At 35.5% G+C, this 14,950-nt stretch overlaps 1 protein-coding gene across 3 annotated transcripts; it reads left to right on the top strand.

Annotated features, from left to right (window-relative positions):
* The first annotated feature begins 7,261 nt into the window (after positions 1–7,261).
* On the top strand, positions 7,262–14,887 carry LOC139819880 (uncharacterized). Of its 3 annotated transcripts, none has more exons than XM_071789637.1 (5): positions 7,262–7,448; positions 7,917–8,255; positions 8,681–9,259; positions 10,115–11,650; positions 12,328–12,468. In XM_071789637.1, the coding sequence occupies exons 1-5, from the start codon at positions 7,379–7,381 to the stop codon at positions 12,402–12,404; spliced, it is 2,601 nt and encodes an 866-aa protein (XP_071645738.1). In that variant the 5' UTR covers positions 7,262–7,378; the 3' UTR covers positions 12,405–12,468. The 3 variants fall into 3 exon arrangements, with proteins under 3 accessions (XP_071645738.1, XP_071645737.1, XP_071645739.1); XM_071789636.1 differs by having other exon boundaries at positions 7,263–7,448; positions 12,420–14,887; XM_071789638.1 differs by lacking the exon at positions 8,681–9,259 and having other exon boundaries at positions 7,263–7,448; positions 12,420–14,887.
* The last annotated feature ends 63 nt before the right edge of the window (positions 14,888–14,950 follow it).

The following is a 14,950-nucleotide window of genomic DNA, read 5'->3' as shown; positions in this document are numbered from 1 at the left end:
AATATTAAACGAACAATGTTTATCAAAATGACTATAAAATCGTCTACTACAATATAGACAGATGTTTCATTTTTTTTTCAGCTTTTTAAAAATATTTTAAAGGTAGGAAAAATAGTGTCGAACGTGATAGACCCACGTATACATTCTGAGGATGCAGAAAAAAAAAACGTATGCAGAGGGTTAACAATAATTAATAATTAAAGAAGCAAAATTACATTGTCGCCGATTATTAGGTGCGCCGCGACCTTGTTGGAATTACATCCTCGAAAATGTGCACTTATTTCGTATAGTACACAGAAAGAACGGTTTTGCTAAAGTATCTAAAAATTTAGCTAGATACAGATTCAAAAATTATTTTGGAACATCAAAATAATTATGTAGAACACTCAAACTGATTGCTAAAATGTCAAAATTTTTTACAGCTTTATCATCAATGATGATTCATTATACTTTAGCGGCCTACTATAATTATTTTGACGGTGCAACAAAATTATTTTCAGATCTGTATCTTATAGCTAAATTTTTAGATTTTAGCAAAACCGTTCTTTCCCCCTCCCCCCTCGTGCAGAATTCACGTATTTACAATAATTTATGTAATATAATAATTTCAATAATTTTATAAATTAATTAGTATTTTTATTGAAATATTTATGTAATGTACAATACGCCATACATTATCTCTGTAAATGCCGATGACAGTAACAATTCCATTCTAAACAATGTATGATTAATAGTCCGCTGCCCACGGAAATACATGAATTACGTCATTGTTCGTCGTGTATCGTACCGCAGTTATAGCACGTAAGACAAACGGTTGGGTTTTCCTGACCAAATTTTGTTGCTCGGCTGATTGTGAGCTGCACCGTAACATGTGAATCATTAAAAATACTCGACGACTTTCCGTGGGCTTTGCATTCACCGTGTGACTTTATTCTGTAATATTGGCATTCTCTATTTTGATTCATTCGATCTTGATTCATTCTTTTCACGACTTCGATTGAATCATTGCCTTTTTACATCATATATCTTTCTTAGTGTCAAGTTATTAATTAAATTACTAATTAAGAAATTTCTTTCTAAGAAATTAAATTTCTAAAAATTTCTCTTTGTTATCTGATCTCTATAATAAAAATAATTGTCATTATATGATTTCTAGTAGAAATGTTTGTTGTTAAAAAAGTTATTATTTAAGAATAAATAATATGCTTATTTTAATGCAGTTTTTGATTTGTTATTGGGCAGTTATACTGACTTTTTCTAGTAACTGAACAGAAAACTGTTTATAGGATTCCAATCAAGATGTAATGCTTTTCGCGTAATTACTGCACAGAAAAGACGTACAAATTCTGAATTCAGTTACTTAGCAGTTACTTAGCATACAGTAAAAGGACAATGTAATCATATACACACATATCTGTATTTTAATATTTTTAATAATTTATCATTGTGTAAATGAGGTATTCTATATGACACTATCCATTTTTGTATCTTCTATATTTTATTAAAGTCTTCATTAGACTCTGTATCAAAGCTTCTTTTATTTCTTTTATCTCTCTATTTAATTCTTTTATTTATATTATCAGAATAATCTGAATAATTTTAAGAAATAAAACTAATATACTATTAATAACATAAGTAAAATAAATAAAACAAATATAGTAATAACATTTTTTGTTACTCACATATCTCTTATTTACGTGTGTATCTTTCTCATTCGTCACTTCCAACCTTTGACAATTGTAACTTTGACATTTATAACTTCATCTCTTGCTTTAACTAATTTTGCCCAGTGGCTATATGCAATATTTTTGTATATCAAGAAAAATCTTAGTCAGTAATACTAGATAGTAACTGCTTGGGTGTTCGGTCAAACTGCACAAATTTCTACCAGGTAATTTTTACAATAAAATATAAAAACTGATAAATAAGATTTAAATTAATTGACATATATATGTTTTATAAAAATTTATATTTAACAACTGGCTTGAGAGACGTCGTAAAAACTAATTTATCGCAAAATTTACACACTTTTCATAAGTCTTTTTTTAGATATAATACGTAATTTACAATAATATAACCAAATATATGTAGAAACATTTCTTATATTACATTTATGGATAAAATAAATAATTTTAAGATGAAGATGCCATTTTTATTTTATGACACAAGCTTGCCTTGGCCACATCATGGGGATTCCCCGATTATTGACATGCACGGTGAATCCTCGTGGACCAATTGACATGGAATTACAACTTGAATTAAAGATTAGAAAGTCATTAGCTGAAGATAAACATTTATACTCGAGAATCAAGTAGCTTGTTCACGTGCTTATCATCCGTCATTATAATGACGTAAATGGAAATAACGAACTACTATTGCAAAGTGAAGATCAAGCGTTCATGTATACGAATATCTGTATTTATGATTAGCGACGAGGCCGACCGTATTATCATCAAAGATAATTATTTATTTTCCGGCCGCTTACGAATATACGTGGAACGAAATCGAGCTCCGTTTGATTATTCAACCAACTCTGAGTAACGCTGTTTTAAATTCACGATCAACGGATTCCCTATTTTTAATAGGGGAATCTGAATTAATTATGTAAAAGAGTTACGTATGTTACTTGATAACGGATTCACTACATTAAAGGAAAATTCACACGCTTATTGTTTTGTTTATTCTCTTTCTTCAGGAACTACAGTTACTATGTTTTAAGTGCTAACATTATTTACACACATTATACAGTGTAATTTATATTTATATTTTATATTTATTTATATATTTTAAATTTTATTAGTTAGTCAGGTGTCTTTATTGACTCCCCGAAGAGTTGAGGCCCCCGAACAATGAAAAATATAAGGAACAAGGAACAGATATTAGCGATTAGAAATAAGAAATAAAGCTGGTGTAGCATTAATACACGGCTTTCGATAAGTTAAAAATCTATGTGTTATTCCCTATTTCTGTTGCCTGTATTTTTCATCGTGCATTCAACTTTATTTCTGATTCTTTAGTCCTAATCGCTAATATCTGTTCCTTGTTCCTTATATTTTTCATTGTGCAGAGACCTTTACAATAACTTCTGTTTTTCTATGTTAAATATTATACAAGTAACATATTATAAATACCTATTTTTTTACATTATGAACTTATCAATGTCATATTCATATCACATTTTATGTTATTTTGTTTTATTATTGTCCGTCTTGTTGCTTTTTCTTTTTTGCTCTACTTTCTCTCTCCCTTTTGTTCTGTCTCCTCTGCTTCCTTTCGTAATATCTCTATGGAAGCTACTCTTAAATTTCTATGTCTGTCCACTCGATATATTCCTTTAATGCATACTGCCACGTCTCAACTCTCCAACCATACAGTTTGCATTTTTGTTTCCTTCCTTTTCTTAATATTTTGACTGTTTGACTCTATTCCCCAGCCTTGCTATCTTTGCTCATCTTTCCTTTTTTCATTCTTTTGTCAAATACTTCGATAATTCCATTGTCTATATTTCTTTTGTACCATTTGTTGCACTTCGATTTTCTTATCCTCTACTATCTTTTTTCCTTTTATTTCCTTTTTTAATTTTCTTTCTATTCTACCTTCGTCCATTTCACCTTAATGCATTCCTGTAGTTTTCTCCTTATCACATCCATTTCTTTTTTTCTCATTACTCATTACTGTAATTCTGTTTTTTTCTTACTTCGATAAGTTCTTTGCTCTTCTAGCTGTTTCCTCTATCTTCTCTCAGTATGATCTCGCTAATCCATTTTCCTTACTTTCTACTTTCTCTTTGTATCTCCATGTTTTTTTTAAACTTGTAATCTTAAATTTTTTTCCTTAAATTCTTTCTTTATGATATTTTCAAGTGTCATCTATATATAATCAGCTCATACTATCTATTTAACTTTCCGAGAACACATAGAGTCAATTTGACCCTGTTTTTTTGCCAGAAAAATTTTTAGCCAAAAATATTAAAAATAAAAAAAATAAAATTTTTTTTCGTAAATTATGTTTTTTTTTTAAAGTACATTCATGGGTCAATCTGATCCTATACACACTTTGATCGTCCATCATTTTAAATTGACGAGTGTGATCAGCTTAAAAAAATTTCCAGATGTACTTGGAACATTGTTAAATTAATTGATATAAATAAAAAGTGCCGTTGGAATTATTTACAAATTTAAAAAAATTAAAAAGAAATTTTTTTAAATAATTTCTTTTAAAATTTTTTTAAATGTGTAAATAATTCTAACAGCACTTTTTATTTATATCAATTGATTTAACAATGTTCCAAGTACATCTGGAAATTTTTTCAAGCTGATCGCACTCGTCAATTTAAAATGGTGACGATCAAGGTGTGTGGTAGGGTCAGATTGACCCAGAGTGTTCTCCGTGAATGAAAAAATAGGTGTGTTCTCGGAGGGTTAAAAAATTTTTGTGGATACTTTCCATTTTCTCCCAATTGTTCCAACCCCATATCTCCCATATCATATCTTTCATTATCGTCTAAATGTCAAACATCCATATTCTTATTTTCCAATTTTTTTCAAATCTTTTCTTCCCAATTCTCCATTATACACCTCTCATTGCTATGTTTGCTTTTCTAATTCTTTCCTGTATTTAACTTGGGCCAGATTCTTTTATTTAAACGTCTTAACTTATTATTCTATCATTTTCCCTCTCCGTTTCCAATTCTGCTTCCTCTCTCTTCCCTCCTTATTTCAAATTTTATTTAGATTTGCATATACATATTATATGAAGATTTGATTCACGAATACAGACAAGCGATAATTGAACACTATAAAAAAAGAAAGTATGTTTCTATCTCTTTATCTTCCCACAAAATTAGCATTAATGATTTCAATTTGCAATTATAGAATCAGTTTAAACAAAGTATGTATATACAACAAAATTTGATAGATATAACGAATATATTTGCATCTTCTAATATACAACTAAATCGGATATACTTAACTATTATCGATATTACAAGTCATTTTTACAATTAAGTTTTACGATTTTTTAGGCGTTGCCGGATTTCTGCAAGCAGTTAATTCATCGATGGCCAGTCATTGAACCTGACCTTGAAGAACCGGAACGATACAGGTTTCGCAAGAAGCTTAAGGAAGAATTTACGAAATAGCTTCGTGTTTGTGACTGGTTAAATTGACTATTGCTTGATACCGACTATTGCTTGACCGCAGACATAATTACTTCACCATAATGTACTCACTAAAAAATAATATCCTTTAATAATTTTTCGAAATTATCAATGAAATATTATCTCTACGAAGCAATTTCAAAAATTTATTTCTTCGAGATTAATGTTAAAAAATGATACCAGCCAAGTTTAATTAACATAAAACTCATTATAAATATTTTTATTTATATTTTTGCGATTTTTAGTATATTTCTTTGTTACTTTTTTAACTGTAATAAAATTTGTCTTTAATTTAATTTAGGTATAAAAATCTTGATAACATATTTTTGATAAACTCTGCATAAAGTATACCGATATAATTACATACGTACAAATATATTGAATTTAGAAAAACTTGAACTTAATTAATCTTTTTTTTTATCTTATTATATTCTTTCCTTGACCTAATACAGATCTTCATTGCTATAGTCATAAAATTTGTCACTGCAAAAGAGAGTATTTCGAGGACTGCAATTTTTATTTCTATTATTTCAAAATATTAGCCCGTTATTTCCATGTGTATTCATTGGTTTTCCCCTGCATATATTACTTTTTATATCCCCTTCTCATATAGTTATTCTAATAATTATTATTAAATTTGACTTTTTACGAATATTTAGCGAGTAATATGAGATGTAAAAAAGTTATTAATATTAATTATTGATATTGTCAATTCTCTATCAATTTTTCTCGGTTACTTACGATCACATCGCGCTTATACGATTTGAATTTATGGACAACGCTTACTCGGATATATATCTACGTAGGTTGGTTGTAATTATTTATGTTAATAAAAGACAGAGAAAAGATAGATTGTTTTTTTTGTAACGTTTAGTCATTGCTTGTCTGTATTAATAAGCCAAATTTTTTTCTCGAATTCTCTTTTGCTACACTTACAAAATATTTCTCTTTTAGAAAGATCAACACGATAAATAATAATTTGTAAAAAAGATATTATTATATTAAATTTAAAATAAAGTACACCAATAAGTGTTAATTTTTTTATTTAATTAACAAAATAATTAAAATGTCTTTATAAGATAAATTATAGAAACTTGAATGCCGTTTATTGTCATTTTACATTCCGCTTAAATTTGTGAAAAATATATATCTTCAATTCTTTAGCTATACGATTATTGATTGTCGTATAGTCATCGGTATAAAGAGGAGACAGAATTCAGTGAAATCTCCATACACATGCTTGCGAGATATGTCATCTTGACTGCTTAAATTGCAAATGACTTCGTCACATCGCTAAGACTGTTTGGGAATCAATATTTTTCTTAGGTATTAAATTTATTGCTTATGCAAGAGCCGGGAGTAGTTAGTGTGTCTTTATTTTATTATCGGAAATAATATTTCCGCTCAATACAAATATTTGCAATTATTTCTCTAAATAAAAAACTTCGAAATGGGTTGCAAAAGAAAATTGATTTATTTGTTCACACGCGTTAAAAAATTAAGAAAAGAACTGGTAAATAAATCTAACAACTTCTTTTACTATATTGCTTTTCTCTCCCTTTTTTTCTCTTTTTCCCCTAGTCCTTCTTTTATATTTTTTCCGAAGTTTTATTATTTACAACTAAAGCTAACATAAAATCGTAAAAACACATCACTTTTTATTGGATTGTTCATATTTACTGCATCCTTCAATAAACGGAAAAGAATGACCCGGGAGCGAAAATAAATGAATACTTCACCGAAATGAGTAGACCTTGATAACCGACTCTACAAATCACAATCAAGCGGCAAAATTGTTGTCGTTCGATCAGCTTTCATCAATCATTTTCAAAATTATCGGTATTCGATGTAACGTTTATATCCAATGTTATAACTGCATTGTTTGCGTAAAGTTTTTAGCACAAAAAAGTATACTGCTCTAAAATGTAATGTTTCTCGGGATCAATGTCAATTTCGTAGAAATGAAATATTGCAGGGAATCCTCTAAATGGAATCATATGCCGGAGAACGCGATACGAGAGAGAAAGAGAGAGAGGGGTCAATTATTGTCCGACGTAAAATCCACGCGTGTGTCGTATATAAGATGTTGTCCTCGTGCGGGAGCTTCAGTCGCTCTTGACTCTCCGACCATCGGCGAGACAGATAAAAACAAGGAGAGATACGTGCGTGATAGACAAATAACGAAATTTTTTTAATCATTTCGGAAGTGAAAATTTCATCATGAGGTTGTTTAGGTGTTTGGTGCCGGTAGTGGTGCTGCTTTCGATTAAGGACTCTTCTGCAAAGCCTGGTGAGTTTTAAATCTTTTTTTTCCTTTTGCACAACTTAAGATTTAAGAGGAATGTTATGGCCAGATTCTAGATATTTATATAATGATGACCTAATGTCTGATTTGAGAGAATTATGTCACACCGAAATAACTTCTGGCTTTTTTCTGCGAAATTAAAAAGAATTAAAATAACTATTGACTTTTTGTATAAAATTAAACAACTTCTTTGCTTCGACCAAATTGCTAGTGCTGTATAAATTAATAAATACTGCCAGTTTGGTCGAAGCAAAGGAGTTGTTTAATTGTATTACTCACTGGCAAAGAAAAAGTACCTTATTTGTTTTTCTATTAAATATTCAGACAAGATAATAAGTTTTTAGTGGAATTAATCGATAAAAGAGAAAATATCACGGAATGTGCAGAAAAAAGTCGTAAATAACGTTATCATACAACGTCACTTTGGATAATCTTCTTAATTTATTTGTAAAGGCGTAATACGCGATTTGGTCGCTGGCAACGTCGGCAGGGTCGGCAGTTTGTTGGACCCGTTAGGACTCTTGAAGCCTAAAGGCGGTAGCAATGCTAATGCCCAGGCTAATGCCCAGTCGTTAGGAGGAAATTTGAATTTCGGGCCTGTTGGGGTCGGCGGTGGATTCTCCTCGGCCTCGTCGTCGGCGACGGCGAACAGCGGCGGCGGCGGTGGCGGCGGCGGCGGCGGCTTGGCTTCCGCTTTTGCGAAAGCGGATGCTCAAGCTGGCGGATACGGAGGATACGGCGGTTCGAATGCAAACGCAAACGCGCAAGCGTCTGCCACTAGTAACGTACAAGGTATGCTGTCGCGTATGTACACAAATAAAGACATGTTTCTAGAGTTTTGAACTTCCTTTAAAGCGTGCAGTTTAAACAGGATGTTAGACCGATTGAGAAGTAACAATAATAAAAGTCTTAAAATATTTGTTCCTTATATAATATAAGTATTACACCTTAAAAATATTATCCGGATATTCTATGCTATTACATATGAGATATCTTGGAGATATTATGATTTTTTAGCATCTTGAGATATCTTGACAAAATTCCGACTTTTCTTTATGCTGTATAAGTTACTGTGATAACTCCATTTTTTTAATTATCTAGAACTATTTCTAACAATGGTATTTTTTATTCAAATATGCGTTTAAATTTTTACTTTTATTATTATCATTTTTATCATTATCATCAACACGTTAACAAATGATGCGCTTTTAACGTAGGTTCCTCGGGAATTCCCGGGGAGTATTACGGCAATAATGGCGGGACCAGCGGTTATTACCCTGGCGATTCTCATCCAGTCCATCAACCGACGAATTACGGAAGTTACGGTGGCTCTCAGTCCGGTGCTAACGCTAACGCTAACGCGAACGCGAATGCAAATGCCAATGTCATCGGCAGTGGCGGAGTGCAGCCGATTGGTCCCTCATATTATCCTTCCCTGCCCCAGAACATCGGTAATACTAACGCGAACGCTGGTGCAAACGTCCTGTCTAGTGGCGGCGTGATTCCCGACAAGTATCCTGGCGGAGAAGTAGATAGAATAGAAGTCATTCCCGTAAACACGCTGCCACTCGCTCGACCATCCCCGTCGTCTGTAATCCATCCGGTACCCTACCAGCCACATGGAGCAGGTAAGGAAGATGTGATTGTCGTTGTCGAGGAAACTCCGCAATACCCGCCGTATCATCGTCCGAGTCTGCCCCATTACCACCATCACCACCGTCGTCCAAATTACGGCAAAGCGAAACAACAGCCCGTCGAGATTATCATCGTCGAGGAACCGGCGGGGCCTAGTCCAGGTGATACTTCATGATCGAGCGCACTTGAAAGTCATCGTGTCGTCATCGACTTCTATGCACTAACTGAAGGCAGCTCCATTTTTCTGCACTGTCTTTACGCAATTCTTCATAGAATCTATGTCATAATCGTCCTAGGTAGCAGGATGACGTTTAAAGATGTCTTAATGACGTATTATTGACGTAAGAGATTTCATTAAGACGTTATTAATACGTCATTTAACTACCTCTGTGCTACTCTTTGTATATGTCTTATTGTATGGGTGTACAATGTTGGTAATTAAATGGTAATGAAATTCGAATTGGCTAAGGGCCACTCAAAATACTCGTGAATAATCAGTTTCTTTGTGTACAGCTAATTTACATAATTAACGTGCACATCGTTTCATGTACTCCTCGCTTCGCCGATCAAAACATCTTATGCTTTACGTTGGACGGAAGTTATATGTGTTCAAGAATATGTGTAAACGAAAAACATTTTCCGTGTTGTGTGTGTGTGTGTGTGTTTTGTGTGTTATACTCGAGTTGAAGGTTAAAAATCTCAGTTTTTAAGATGTTCTTTAATTAAATATTTCTGTAACGACGACAAGAAACAAGGACGCTGCCTAATAATGCACTTTCGCTGTTTTCCTCCATCATGACACGCACTCTAAATAGAAGATACACGGAACGAAGAATCTGATGTTAAGCGTGACTGAGACTGAGAGCATAAACCTCGTGATTTTTGTATCACGCGTGTTATTTTAATCTTCATACTTGTATATAGCATGTTTTCATGTATCGATCTTCATGTGTTATATGTAATGTTATACAAATATGATAAGAGAAAACTAATATATTTTAAATATTTCTTTACAGCTGATGGCTACGGAAGTGGCAGCGTTCAAGGAACTCATCCCTATAAAGGCAATCCATTCTTAGGCGGCGCGGGATCAAATGCTAACGCCAATGCTGATGCTCAGGCTGGTGCAGGCGGAAACAGCGAAGGTGTCCTGGGGGGACACGGTGGTTATCAACAACAAGGATATCAACAACAAGGGTACCAACAACAAGGGTACCAACAACAAGGGTACCAACAACAAGGGTACCAACAACATGGGCATCAACAACATGGGCATCAACAACAAGAATATCAACAACAAGGTGGTTCAATCTATCCAGTACAATCATCAGGGCAGGACAGTCATCCGATCGGCGCTAACAATCCCTTCTTAAATCCCGTCGGGTTTTCCAATGGCAATACTGCTGCCAACGCAAACGCGGAAGCTGGTGTCATCGGAGAAAAACCGATAGGCGTGAATAATCCGTTTTTCAATGGCGGCGTATCCCATGGCGGAGGAGAAGGAGTGAACTATCAACTGGGAAGTTCGGATATTTTGAGCGAGAAACCCAAAGGCATTCCTACCACTTACCCCGGACAATCAGCCGGAGTAGGATTTCCAGGTTCGCTCGGAGGTAATGCTGGCGCTATCGCCAACGCCAACGCCAATGCCAACGCCGGCGCTGGAGCGGGCGCTGGAGCCGGTGGTGTTGGAGGAGGATACGGACCGATCAAGCAAACTCCTATATTAGTTGGTTCTGACGGATATAGACCCATAGGCGGATCTTCGGGAGTTCCTAGTGGTCACGGAACCGGTGCAGGTTATGGTGGACAAGTCGGTGGTTCGTCTGGTGCTAATTCCAATGCCAATACTAATGCCGGAGCCGCCGGCGGTAGCTTCGGAGGATCCGGCGGACATGGACCCGTTGTCGCAGGATCTGGAGGTCACGGGGAATACGGAGGAGGCTCTTTCGGTCAAGGTGGTGGTGGATATGGAACCGGTGGTACAGTCATTCCCGCTCCACATGCTGGAGGTTCTTCCGTCGCCAACGCTGGCGCCAACGCTAACGCTGGAGCTGCCGGTGGTAGTTTAGGAGGATTCGGCGGACATGGACCCGTTGTTACAGGATCTGGAGGTCACGGGGGATACGGCGGAGTCTCTTACGGTCAAGGTGGCGGTGGATATGAAACCGGTGGTGCAAACATTCCCAGCGGACATACTGGAGGTTCTTCCGATGCCAATGCTGCAGCCAACGCCAACGCCAACGCTAATGCTGGAGCCGCCGGCGATAACTTGGGAGGATCCGGCGGACATGGACCCGTTCTTGCAGGATCTGGAGGTCACGGGGGATACGGCGGAAGCTCTTACGGTCAAGGTGGCGGTGCGTATGGAACCGGTGGTGCAAACATTCCCAGCGGACATGCTGGAGGTTCTTCCAATGCCAATAGTAATGCCAATGCTAACGCTGGAGGTTCCGGTGGTGTCCTCGGTGGATACGGAGACGGCGTTAAAGGAACGGGACATGCCGATGGACATGGTGGTCAAGGTGGACTCGGCGGATCTGTCGGAGGAGGTATATATGTGTTTTACGTTTATACGTAAAGATTTATATATGTGTTGTGTGTGATGTCCTGTATGAAAAAATTTACGTATCAAACGCATGTAAATCTCCAAATTCGGGAAATTTGTTAATTTGTGCCGTTGCATAGCGCGTAGTATTTAAAACTGGCAGCTAAAATAGTCACTACTTTATTAGTAATAAGCACGACTTCCTTTAATTGTTACCATCATTATGTAATGCCTTGTCGATGTTTATCTTTGACACGTAACATTCTATTATATGTAAATATTCATCGTTCAGATGATCGTCGAACAAATGCGTCGACGAACAAAACGATGCGTCTTTCCTCTAACAATCTCCAGCGCGTAATTCATCTCGCGTATTATACAAGAGATGAAAAATTATTCAGTCTTATATCACTGTCAATTAATGACCGAACTGACGAAAACCAGTCGTTCACCGTCATCGCAAATCAATCCCCAAGTCGCAGAACATCAGGTATCTCATTATCACGCACGTTCCCAGCACCTTCATCTATTAGTCACGAACGTCATTGGCTGGAAAAATGATAAAAAACTCACGCAGCATCCCGATGGGAAATCCGATCAAAAGCTCCACATTCATATGTGTTTGTATGTCCATCGGACGAGTGATCGTAACAGAGCTTTTTCGTGTTCCCTTTTCCACAGACCTAAGCCCCGAGGCCAAGGCGTCGGCGTTGTCCATGGCGGAGGCTGTGGCGTCGGGACTGGTCGTAATTAAATGATTCGCTATCCCGCAGGCTCAAACGCCAGCGCTCAGGCGTCCTCCAACGCAATCGCGTCTGGCGGTGGATCGGCATCAGCAAGCAGCAAATCGTCGGCTTCTACTAATGGATCGGGATCTGCGAAAGCCGACGCGTCCAGCAGCGCGTCTTCAGGATCTTACGGTGGTGAATTAGGATCGAAGAGTTCGGCGTCGAGCCAAGCGTCGGCCTCAACCGACATCAGGGACATGCTGATCTTCAGTTAAACATTGTGATACGACGAAGGCGTTCGACGAGAAGATACTCGAAGAGGTCTTCTCGGCCATAGGAGCGATGTAATACTCCGATTTTACATTTTTGATGTTCCACAAACAAAACGTAATTGGTACGAATATGATATTGCCTAACTTTACGAGGATTATAAAATTAATTATTAAAACATTAAAAGTACGTATACACGTAAAGAACGGTTTTGCTAAAGTATCTAAAAATTTGGCTAGATATAGATCCAAAAATAATTTTGTTGCACCATCAAAATATTTAGAGTAAGTCGCTGAAGTATGATAATAATGTTGTAAAAAATTTTGACATTTTAGCAATCGGTTTGAGTTTTCTATAATTATTTTGATAATGCGACAAATTATTTTCAGATCTGTATTTAGCTAAATTTTTAGAAACTTCAGGAAAATCTTTTTTTCATAAAACTGCACTGACAAGAGAAATAAATAATCGGACAATCGTTCGAAAATTAACAAACGGGTAATTCGATAACTTTCATTCGGAATTATAAAAAGCCGATCGAGGCCAAAATAATGTCTGATCAATGATAATGTCCGATATGATATTCAGATATCATTGATAATTGGATATCATTAATCGGACATTATTTTGGCCTTGATCGGCTTTTTATAATTTCGATTGAAAGTTATCGAATTACCCGTTTGTTAATTTTCGAACGATTGTCCGATCATTTAAACATGGATTTTTTTCTCACAATCAGTGTGTGTATCACAAAACTGCCGATAAGTACGTTTAAGTTTATAATCACGAGTTATAAATTTGAACGTATATGATTGTTAGAAATTGCAGCTTTCCTCAAAATTGAAATTATTTGAAAATGGATAAACAGTCTTGAGCATTTATTAGAAAACGTGTAAGAATTTATTTGTATTTGTATCGCAAATTGCGTTGGAGGCAGATCGAACATTGTTTCGCTCGATGTGACGAAATGTGTGTGTATGCGTAAGATTGAAATTATGACATTAGAATTTAAGACAAAATAAGGCTCTTTGGCTAGATATGAAAATCTACAGGTTTTTCTTTAATTGATTAATAATGACATATCTGCCTCAGATTAAATCACTTTTATACTCATCCGAGACATTCTACGGTCGGAATTATTTTAATACACATAGTACGATTAATACCATATATTACGTTTACGCGAGCTTTACTACAGAATCCCGTTTACGCGGAGGAATTATCGTAAGTTACTATAGAAGTAACGCTCGCGTAAACATATACTTAGGCACCTAAAAAAGATCTTAACTTAATACTCTCTTTATATTTATAAGCGTACTTAAATTATGTATAATTAACTGCGTGTAGATTGCCTCCTCTGGATCTGTGATTTACATGAAACGTGCCAATGAGATATATAATAATAAAGATATTATAAAAGTTTTTATTGCAAATGTGATCAATTAAATTCAAAATCCCGAAATAACTTTATGCGATTTATTCGTTTATTTCTTATTTTTTTGTTTTATGCAATATCTTTTTGCTTTCTGCTTTATCTAATATTGATTTGGACCAAGAAAACTCGTGTTAATTAGAGATCCCAAGAGACAAATGCGATCTCAACTGTGTTACTCGTAAGGGTAATACTCGACGATCTAACTGAGCGTGCTTACGCCCTCATGCATTTTTACAAAATCGGGGAATAACAGCGTTTGCTGTTATTTGATTGGTACCGGCAGCATCTCCTCTTTTTGTCTTTATTCTCACGATGGCAGGCGTCTCTGGAGTGTCGGAAACAACGGGGATAAAAACTCGTCGGACTTGTTCCGCGCGAGAGTATGAACGAGGAAAACGGAAGAGAGAATCGCAAAGATGAAGAGAGAAAAAAAAAGAGAAAAAGGAAGAGAAAGAGAGAGGGAGAGAGCAGCGAAGAAAGGAAACTAAAGAGAGATAGAGAGAGGGCTGCCACCAGAGAGAATCAATCATGATGCATATGTTGTTTGTTCGAATACGCGAATTCTTACGCGATTGTCGCAATTAATACGTAATTATTGATAATCATTTTTTACGCTGCGCGTGTCATTTGTTCAGCGATTTCCCAGAATTATCGTTTATTATCACGCGTTATCGTTATTATATATATAATATGTGTGTGTGTATGCGTTTAATGGACTTGACGTGTCTTTTATGCATTCTTATGTAATATATTATTGCACGAATTGTGAGCATGTAAGAATTTAATAAAATTTGTGATCTTGTCGATACTTAAGCAGCATTTTAATTGTCGTCATCAACATATTAATACCTCATATCGATTTTTTTCTCGC

This window comes from Temnothorax longispinosus, chromosome 10 (genome assembly GCF_030848805.1).
Source record: "Temnothorax longispinosus isolate EJ_2023e chromosome 10, Tlon_JGU_v1, whole genome shotgun sequence".
NCBI lineage: Eukaryota > Metazoa > Arthropoda > Insecta > Hymenoptera > Formicidae > Temnothorax > Temnothorax longispinosus.
Note: the sequence above shows the minus strand (reverse complement) of the source record. Positions and strands in the feature narration are given on the sequence as shown.